Source organism: Limulus polyphemus, unplaced genomic scaffold (assembly GCF_000517525.1).
Source record: "Limulus polyphemus unplaced genomic scaffold, Limulus_polyphemus-2.1.2 Scaffold4950, whole genome shotgun sequence".
NCBI lineage: Eukaryota > Metazoa > Arthropoda > Merostomata > Xiphosura > Limulidae > Limulus > Limulus polyphemus.
This window is the reverse complement of record NW_013670560.1, coordinates 55,072-66,071: the sequence shown is the minus strand read 5'-3', so window position 1 is coordinate 66,071 and position 11,000 is coordinate 55,072. Positions and strand designations below refer to the sequence as shown.

Sequence of the window (11,000 nt, the reverse complement as noted above, 5' to 3'; positions counted from 1 at the left end):
GCTATAGGTGCCAGAATTGGGGTATGTTTGAGAATTGATAGCAATTTTTAGGAAATAAGTTCCAGAGCTTACTTACTCGCGAAATTTTCCATTATTATGGGAGGATATGCAGATTAGGATTAGAAAATCAAAGGGATAAGTCAGGAAATGGGCAGAGTTGGGGTAAAGATCGGTTTGAGGGAAAGGGTGAGAAGAAGAGTTGCTGGACTTACAAGGGTTCATAGCAGTAAAAATATAGGGTCGTGAATGTTCAGTTAAATTTTAATCTTCCTGTCCACTCTATGTTATATTCAAGTAAAACTGAGTTAACCTCAGAGCAATGTGATAGACCCGCTTAACAGGAGATTTGGCAAGATTACAAAGTAGTACTGAGTTCTTCAGTCCGTGAAAGTAAAAGACCAGACACAAAGTAATGTACAAATAAGCAGTGTTTATTAAGATATAAATGCACAGTGTGTTTGTACTTGCTCTTACGGACGTAGAATGGTCACCTTTACTGGATGAAGTATTTTATAATTTCTACCAGAATGTCTAAAAGCAAGGTTTCCATATGACTAGTCACCCTCATTAAAGCATAAGGGAGGCCATAACCTCGAGATATCATCTGAACTCCCATTGAAGGATACTGTTGTCAATATTCGTATAGCATTACATCCATTCCTCCCATGAGCAGGCCACCCTAGTGGCACATCAGTATGTTTGCCGACTTCTACTGCTAGAAACCGGATTTTGATAACTGTGGTGGGCAAATGCACAGACAGCCCATTGTCTTGCTGTAGGTCACCTGATCAAACAACTGATGCCAATAAGAAAGTGTATGACGAAATCAGTGTTGTTAGTAATAAGAATATATGCGCTACTTATAGGAAACTTTAATTTTAGATAGGTTGATTAGGAATGGATTGTGATTCGTCTAGAGTAATGTACTAAAGGTTTCTGTACCAAATGGTCAGAGAGCCAAACAGAGGATAAGAATTATCATTGCATAATTAGATTTTATATCTTGCTACACGTTGTGACGAAAATAAATGAATTTTTAAAGCCAATTTTCAAATCATGAGACAATAATTATCATTAGTGAATTGGGATATTATTACGAAATTACAAGATGATGGTGATGTGACAGATTTAGAGAAGTATATTAAAAAGTCTCATTTAATTTTGCATAAATATATACTTGAAAAGAAGAAAAAAAACAGGGAATATCAAATCTAATTTGTTTAATAAAGACTCATAGGGGAAAATCGAGGATAAATGCTACGAGATTAAGGGATTTAAATTTACAAGAAGGATAGATGAGTGACAGAACTACAGGAAAACTAGGGTTTAAAAACATCAGGATGACCAAAGATGTTAGAACTAACAGCAAAGGTTTTTAAGTGTGTTAAAGGCAAGCATAATGTTAAAATGGGGGATTAGGCCCATAAAAGATGCTGATAGCAAGATATTTGTATTAAACCATGAGATTGCATGATCTTTGTGTTTTTTCGAGAGCAATATTCTCTACCCTGGGCATTCTATAGAAAATACTGGGATTGACCTGAATCATTTGGATAAGATCTTCTTGATGATAAAAAAAAAGACAGACTGAATTTATATAAAGCACCAGGACACACAGTGTTTTTCTTAAGTTGTTAAAGGAGGTCCAAGATCAGATATGCAAGCATTCGTTTTACATTTTTTGGTAGATATATGTATAGTGGGTAGGTGCTTCAGGATTGGAGAATTAGTAACGTGACTCCCTTTTTTAAAAAAAAGATAATTAGGAGTTGCTCTGGAACTTATCGACCAGAAACTCTTACTTCTTTAATAGGAAAATTTCTGGAGTATTATAATAGAAGACTTGCATAATTAGCTAGTGAAATTAGATGTCATAAAAGAAAGTCAACAGTAATTCACTAAGGGGAATCTTTCCTTATTAATTTGTTAACTTTTTACGAGGATTTTAAGTGTTATCTGGATGATTGAAATGGTGTGAGCTTGGTGGATTTAATATTTCAAATCGCATTTGAAAAGGTTCAAACAAAATATTATCTAAAGAAGTAAGCAAATCACTAGTAAATTGAATTTTAGTAAAACTGGATGAGAGAAGGCTAAAACTTATTATTAATGGAATCCAGTCAGACTGGACCCTTGTTACTAGTGGAAAGGGTTCAGATGAGGGCTACTAGGATGATCTTGAGGATTTAAGTATTTTCTTATTGGGATAGGTTAACATATTTTCTCTTGAGAAAAGAAGAGTAAGAGGTAACCTTATTTGTGTTAAATGTTTCCAGGGAATTTACAGGATAAAGGCTTAAATTTCTGTATACTCTATTCTTAATACAATAAGATGAGAGAACGAAACTCTGATATTTGGAAAAGACAAACTAGGCTTTGGTAAATTAAGATAATTTTATTTTTCTAACTTGGTGACTGGCTTATGGAATTAGTTGTTGTCAGCAGTAGCAGAGACCGACACTTAACAAAGGTTTAAAAAAGGAAATCAAGAATTTTCTGAAAAATACAAAATGGGTTCAAATTTTTAAATTTTCTCACGACTGGATGGGTGTGTAGAGATAGCCTTAAACGACCAGATGGTCCATTTTTATCTGTAGGTAATTTATAAACCCTGATATGTAACAAGACCATTTAGGCTGTCTATGTTCTTCTACCAGTTACATGTAGAAACATCTTTTGCTAAATCCAGTCCTGATCTTTGAAATACTGTATGATCAATACTATATTTCTACAAACTTGTACGTATAATTCACTATACAAACAAACATTAATTGTAAATCTTGTTTCTTAACATATTGTAACAGTAGTATGAGTTTTAAAATTGTTTCTATAATTATTTGATATTACAATCATCATTATTTCGTGAGAACAGAAGAGAGAACAGCATGTCAATAATACACTTCATCCATTAAAGTCACGTTCACTGGAGGTTGGGGTCATATTAACCAATAGGCTTTCACGGTTTGGGCTGATAGCCAACAATTTGAGGAGCGCATCTTTGGGAAAAAATTCAAAATGAGTTTAATATTGGATTTTTTTTATAATAAAAACATATTTCCATCCATTTCGTTGCATTTTAATTTATTTTTGTTCTTATGTTGATGGTTACTTTTCCTGGTGAGTCATTCGAGAAGGAAGAGGTGAATCTAACATTGTGGGCCTAGAGTGCCAGTTATACTTAATATTCACCAACACGTCCACCCACAAATGTAAACAGCTAAAGTGTGAAAATCAAATTAGATTTAACCCATGATATTCACATATCAATCTACAAAAGATTAAAAGGACTTGACAATATACACTACGGTATTAGAAGACTATTATTTTTATAACTCCTATTAAAAGGAAATTTTATGAAAATAATAAATCTGTAAGTAGGTTAACAAAGCTTAAGCCTTTGCTTTTTTCAGACCATCTTACCACACAAGTGCAGCCCCAAGAACAAACTGTTGACGTAGGAAAACTAGCCACCTTCAGTTGCTCATTTTCTGGATACCCTGTGGATCTTGTTACATGGTACAAAGATGGAGAGCTATTATCACTGGAAAATGTTAGAATACAAACATTAACAAACTTTTCTGTGTCATTAAATCCTGTACAGAGAGAGGATAAGGGCATGTATCAATGTGTTGTGTCCAATGACCAGGATTCTGCTCAGGGAACTGCTCAGCTTATGCTAGGTGGTAAGTTCTTTGTTTTAATTGGTATATCAGGATTTTATTTCTTTTATATGTAATTAATACTGACCATAATTACTCTAAAGGGCTGCAAGTGTATGTAAGTAGTAACTTTAAGGCAATGTTAAGTGACTATCATTATTCAATTAAAATAGTGCTGATGTTGTGAGTTTCACATGTTAGGCCTCACTTGGAATACTTTGTACAGTTTTGGTCTCCTTTAACTCAAATCTATGAAATAGTATTGACTTAGCATAAGAAATAATATAGCATAATGTGAGGAACAACAAGATGACCATGGCCCATTGTGGCTATCCCTTTTTTTTTTCTCAAATACCAATTTGTCTATATCCAGCACAGATACCCCAAGTTCTCACCAGTCTCTCTCTCTGGGATTCTCCAAATCCTGTTGCATCTACCATGTTTGAAGACAATCTACTCCAAAGTAGTAAATTAGCAAACAGTGGTTTGTAAGGACAATGATGTTTATTGTAGAAAAAATACTACATATTTTAACAATATCTTGGTCTGTCTTTTTCACATCTGAAATCGTTGTGTTAGCATAATCTGCTTCTATAGACGGGATTCTATTCAAAAGGCTTACTGCCCTGTTTGAAAATAAAATTGCCTAATTTACAGATGACTTCTACCTTATCAAATCTTAAACCTATGTCTCCTAGTCCTATCATTCTTACCATTAAATACGAAAAAAAGATGATGCATCAAGCCTATCAATCCCCTTTATAATTTTGAATATTTCAATCAGATTCCCTCTAATCCTTCTTTTTTCAAGAGAAAATCATTTGAAGGACCTTAACTTGTTCTCATATCACAACCCCTCCATCCCAGAAATCATCCTAATAGCTCTCCTTTGAATTCTTTCCAATAACTCAAAGTCCTTCTTAAATTAAGGAGCTCAAGGCTAAACACAGTACTCTGAATGAGACTTAACTATATATCTGTACAAAGAAACAATAACCTCCTCTGACTTATTTTCAATACTCCTGTAGCTACAACTCAAAATTATATTTGCCTTCCCACTTACAATTAACAAGACACTATTTGGAAGGCATAAGAGACTGATCAACCAAAACACCTTTTCTTTCATAGCATAATGAGCTGATTTCCATGAAGATGTTAATTATAGCTTAAATTAAGATAGTCCTCATGCATTACTTTGTACTTAACATAATTAAATTCCACGTGCCATTTATTTGTCCAATTATGCCAAATGATTTAAATCCTCTGTAAAACAACAGCATTCTCCTCATAACCAGTTACAAATGAAATTTAAATATCAATAGCAAATTTGACCAATTTATTGACCATTTCCTTATCAATATCACTAATGTATATCAAAAAGAGCAAGGGTCCCAACACTGTGCCCTAAGATGCACCACCTGCAATGCCAGTTGAAAGGGGTTAAGAGGACAGTTCTGAGAATGGATTAGTTTATAGGGATATGTTATGATCTATTTGTTTGTTTTCCTCTGAATAGTTTGTAAGGTTATCAGAGGGATCAATAGGATAAAGGCCTGAAATTTATTTTTGATATATTCTGTACAGGTTGAGAGGATACAAGTGTAAGATCTGGAAAAGACAGGCTACACTCTAACAGAGACTATTTTAATTTTTATCACGGGGTGAATAGCTTGTGTAATGAGTTGTCATTAGCACTAGTGGAGGCCCATGCTTTACAAGAATGTAAGAAGAAGAATTGATAATTTCCTGATAATTACTGTGTCTGCTTAAAATTTTACTTTTCTTCAAGCTGGGTGGATAAGTCTTGAAGGACCAAATGAATCATTATTATCTGTACATTTGGTACAGTGCATATCTTTTGATATATTTTTTACTTAAGCCTTTTACAGTATTTTTTTGTTGAGTAAAACTAATGATGATATTCTTTTGTTAACAATTTAGTTTTCTGGGATGATAACTTATCTCCACATACAGCTTACCTATCTTCTTTATGCATCTGTCTAAAAGAATTGCATGACACTAGTCTTAAAACAATTTCTACCTAATTTCATGTATTTTAACATGAATTATGCTGTTGCATGATAATGATGTCATCATGTGACAAAAGCCATCTACCAATAAGAGGGTGACACAACCTCCACCCAGCAGTAACTCCCCCTATGCACTTGCACTTGTGATAACTTCATTCTTTTCCATAGCACTGTATGACACAGACATGTTGAAAATTGTTCATCTTAAATTTACTGAGATTTCTGTTTGTTTATGAAATTTTAATTTTATTTTACTAAATTTATGTTAGTCATCATTGCATTATTTTACTACTATGAATTCACATGTTAATGCAACTTCTACTTACTCCTGTGTAATTGAAGAAAGCTCACAAACATGATCTATTTCAGATATGGTATCCAGAGGATTGTTAATCATGGAGAATGTGATGGCCATTGTACATTGGGTTGTGGAGTCCATTATGCAAGGCTTGATATCACAGATATGTTCCATTCTTTCACTTTTGCTCATGTCTTATGACACTTCACATTCTTTACTTAACAACCCTAACCTTCATGATTCATTTGTTTTCCTTCCTCCCCTGACATTGGTGCTTATGCTTCCTCCTTTCTAGACCAACATCATACCAGTAACTTTATGCCTTGCCCTCCTCTTTTATCTGATTCTCGTGTTTTTGTTTGTGGTCATTCAAATTTTCCCTTTCTTGATTCTCAATCTTAGGAATTGCTTTTACCAGTTTGGGCGCAAACTCCTTGTCATATGTTTCACTCTTTAATGCTCAATTTTCCTGGCCTTGCCTTTTTTTTTACTACCCTTTCTTCATTACCTCTCCTCTCTCCAATATATGCCTGAGGTAGTTCATCTTACTCTTGATGAATTTGTTGTGGAATTTTGTTCCCATCATTTCTCTACTATGGCCTATCCCTACCTTCTTGGTTCCTCTGCTGTTAGGGCTTATTAGGTAGGGATACCATTCTCACTCACATCTGCCAACCTACATCTTTTTTTCTGTGATTTTTGTCATGCTTTCTTTCTTTGCCCATAAGCTGCCCAATATCAGTTCTAGCTGTCTTCTTTGGTTTCTTGTGTCCCTGAATGACAATATGACTGCTAGCCTTTGGACATAGGACAATATCTCACTTCAAATCAATGTGCTTGAAATACTTATGGTCCACTGGGCATATTTCCATCATCTCCACTTCTTGGTGGATCATTTGGTCATGATCCATTCAGACATTTCATACATCAATGACATTGGGCCAATTTTTGTTGTATTCCTCTGATTTTCTGTCATATGTCAGGAGCTATGAACCTTATCGTGGACTACCTCTCTCAGCCAGACCACATTTTCCATATGGAATGGTCTCTCCATCCATAGGATTTTCATTAGTTTGGCACACCCCTTCATAGACGTTTTTGCCATCCTTCTCAACTCTAAAATTCCTATCTTTTGGTCTTTGGTCCGTCATCCTTTCGGCTTTGACTGTCAATGCTCTCAGCCAGGACTTATCTCACCTTTTTCTATATACCTATCCTCCTCTTTGTCTCCTATTAGGTCCTCACTTGATTTGCAACACCCCTTGCCAGGTCCTTCTTGTCTTTCTTCTCCAGCACTGCCAGTTATCAAATGGCATTATCCACCACATTTTGCATTTTCTGATACTGCAGGGTGTTTTCTTCTCCTGTCCTCTCCACTTTATTACATCCCTTCCTTCTTCACTCTCTTTCTTGCCCTATTCCTATACCTGACTGGAACCTTAATGTTGTTGTGTATACTCTTACACATGACCCTTTCAAGCCATTCGCATCTTGCACATTATACCACCTTTATCTTAAAACTTATTTCTTCCTTCTTATCGCTTGTGGATGCTGTCATTTAGATATCTGTGCCATTGATTCTTCTCATACTCTTCATATTTATATCCATCTATATCCAGATTGGTCTTTCCTTCCAAAGACTTCCACTGTTGGGGAAGGTGACTGTACTTTCTCTCCTATGATTATTCAAACCTGTACTGGTTACTGTGTCCTGTTCTCACTGTTTGATGTTACTTATCCCATACTCCTTTTGTGGCCCCCAATGTTGTCTCTTCATATCTTGGGACCCTTCGTTTTCTGTCCTTTTACCCTTACTGGATAGGTCTGTCAACTTCTTCAGATGGTATATGGTGTATGCATTATTGGATGTGATGCTATCTCTTCACGTCCAATTTGTCACCTTGTTCTCCTGCTGCTCATTTTCACCATCTGTTGGACAAGATACTCCAGGCTCGCATGTGGTCTATGTCCCACACCTTTGTCTCTCATTATTTTCACCATCTGAATGTTTTATCTTCTGTAAGTTTTGTCTTCCTCCAATTGTTATTCTTTAGTTAACCCACCATCTCTAGTAGGTAAGTACATTTTCTTGTTCAGACCCCCTTTTGTTTTTATAGGATCCTACCAGGTGGCTGGTGTCGCCTCACAGAATATATTTATCCAAAATTTACATCGAGCAAGGAGTCAGGATAACGGAAAGTGCACAGACTATCTGCCTTGGTTCTACCAATGCCCACTGTGCAATGTAGTGTTCTCAATTGTCTGATCCAAATCTTAGACTATTGTGGAAAAAGCCATCACCAGCAAAGTGATCTGTCCACTTCTAAAATTTGGCTTGTGCTTGCTGGCTTTTCAAAACAGGGTTTTGCAGTCATTCATTTCACTATCTCCAGTAAAAGACCTTTATGGCTGGAGGTTCAATGGGAATCTGGGCACTTCTCTGGGTCTCCCCAACTCATATTTTCCCCACCCTCTTTGTTGAATGGAGCAAAGGAGATCCTTGTCATTTACCAGTTCCTAGCCACCAGACCATTGAGTATCCTCGCTGGTTAGGTTTAGCACAATATGGTGAGAAGTAGGGTGGTGGTGATACTGTCAATGTAGTGTGGGTTACCCCTCTAAACAATAACACATTGTACAGAAATTGTGGTCCAAAATTAATGTGAGAGGGGGAGTTATCATTTTCAAAAGAAGCTTCTGCGAACGTTCCCACCTGTCCTTTAGTGCATCTCTTTTTTTTTCCTCGCCTTGTCAAAGAATGAAGTTATCATGAGTAAAAGTGCATACGGGGAGTTGCTGAGTTGTATGTTGTGTTTCCTTTCTGTTTTTGAAAAGATTTTTTCACATGATGACATCATTATGCACCAATACAGTTCATGTTAAAACATAGAAAGTTGGGTGGAAGTAGCCTTAAGGCTAGTGGCATGCAGATCTCTTAGGAAAGCACATGAGAAAGTTAGCTAAATTCTATGTGGAAGTGAGTATCTATTGAAAATACATTTTCAGGTAAGGAAATCATTAACTTTACGTAGAAACAACTGTCATAAAAAAAAAGTGATGGATTTGATTAGGACTTTATAGTTATAACATTCCTATATTCATGTGTTACTCAGGAACCAGTCAGTGTGGTTGCATAATGATATAAGAAGCACAAGGCCCTACTAAATTATTGCATATATCCCTGAAAAAAGGACTAATATGAAATTAAAATGCAGTTAGGTATGAAAGTAAACGAAAATTTGTGGTATAGTGGGAATTACTGAAACTCAGTTAGATTTGCAGAATACTGATACAGGAATTATTTTGAAATTTCAAGTTATAAATGATAGACGTTTTAAAAGATAGAATGAATTGTTCTTTATATACGGGTGAAGCTGTATAACTTGTTCAGAATGAAGTAATAAAAAGATTGATTAAGAGTTACAATATGGGGTTTTAAGATAGAACATTTTAAGTTGGTATTTGTTATAAGCACTTGTTCAAACAGATGATAATAATGAAAAATTATATAATAAGATCAGAGTTACCACACAAAAGGGAATAATAATAATGGGAGACTTTAAGATTATTGATTAGGATTTTATGGAATCAGTTAGTGAGTAAGAGAGGTTTCTTGAAGTGATTCAAAATGTTTTTCTATATCAAATTTTCAGAGAGCCAACCAGAGGCCATTTTAGATTTACTTTTAACTACTAATGATGATGTTTTTATAACAGATGGAATGGGAAAACATCTGGGTAAGAGTGTTCATTGCATAGTTAGGTTTTATGTTTCGTTACATGTTGAAATAAAAATAAATGAAATTTTAGTTCCTGTTTCAAGAAATCCAATTATAAGGCCATGGAACAAGATGTGGCATTAATGAACTGGGATAATGAGTTAAAAGGTTGTTGAGAAACATTAAAAATAAATTGTTTTTTAATTCAAGATAGGCATGTTCCTAAAAAGATGAAAAGGATAACAAGAAAGATCAAACCCAATTCACTTAATAACAGCATAAAGCAAACCCCAAAGATAAATACTGTATGTTTCATAAAAAATTAATGGAAGATTTAAGGACTTTAGCAAATCTAATTATTTGATTAAAATAGTAATTAGGAAATTAAAAAAAGGTGTATGAGAAACAGCTAACTGATAATGAAGAACAGTAAGAATTTGTTTTAAGGTGTTAAAAGTAGACAAAATTCCAAAATGGGAATTGGGCCTTTAAAGGATAATAGTGGCATATTTTTGTTAGAGACTTAGATGGCTGAGCTTTAAAATGTTTTCTTCACAAATGTTTACAAGATAGAATATTAGTAATATTTCTTAATCCAAACACTTGGTGGTAAATGGTAACATAATCTGTAGATATTAAGAGTAGAAAAGTAGGTCAGTAGACAGTGGTCAAGTGCCTGAAGATTGGAGAATTGATAATGTTGGTAATCTTATAAAAAAAAGATGCTTATAGCAATATCATTTAATGAAATGTAATATCATAAAAGAGAACTGATATCGATTCATTAAGGGAAAAAATGTGCATTACTAATCGGTTGACTTTTTATTTGAGGATGTTACTTGTTATGTGGATGATTGAAAGGACATGAGATTTGTGTTTTTGCATTTTCCAAAGGCTTTTGATAAGATACCACAGAGAAGGGTAGCTCAGAAAATGACATCAGTAGGGTAAGGCGAGTTGAATGGATTAAAGGTTGATGTGTAACAGAAAGTTAAAAGCTGTTCTTAATGGAATCCATTCAAACTGGACCTTTGTTACTAGTGTTATGGTTCAGGGATCTTTGTATATTTTTACTTACACTAATGATACTTAATAAATTTGTAAAATTTACTGATAGCACTAAACTCTTGAGTATTTCTAGCTGTACTGAGGGATGTTGAGGTACTATAGACAGAATGTCATAGATCAATTAGTTAGTTAATTTGTAAAATTTACTGATAGCACTAAACTCTTGAGTATTTCTAGCTGTACTGAGGGATGTTGAGGTACTATAGACAGAATGTCATAGATCAGTT

At 34.7% G+C, this 11,000-nt stretch overlaps 1 protein-coding gene across 3 annotated transcripts in view; it reads left to right on the top strand.

Moving 5' to 3' along the window:
• LOC106471898 (Down syndrome cell adhesion molecule-like protein Dscam2) overlaps nucleotides 1-11,000 on the top strand; it is a 71,807-nt gene that overhangs the window by 9,225 nt on the left and 51,582 nt on the right. For all 3 annotated transcript variants that reach the window (XM_022400509.1, XM_022400508.1, XM_022400507.1), the window contains exon 3: nucleotides 3,411-3,683. In XM_022400509.1, the coding sequence (XP_022256217.1) occupies nucleotides 3,411-3,683 (273 nt within the window). The remainder of the gene's footprint in view (nucleotides 1-3,410; nucleotides 3,684-11,000) is intronic.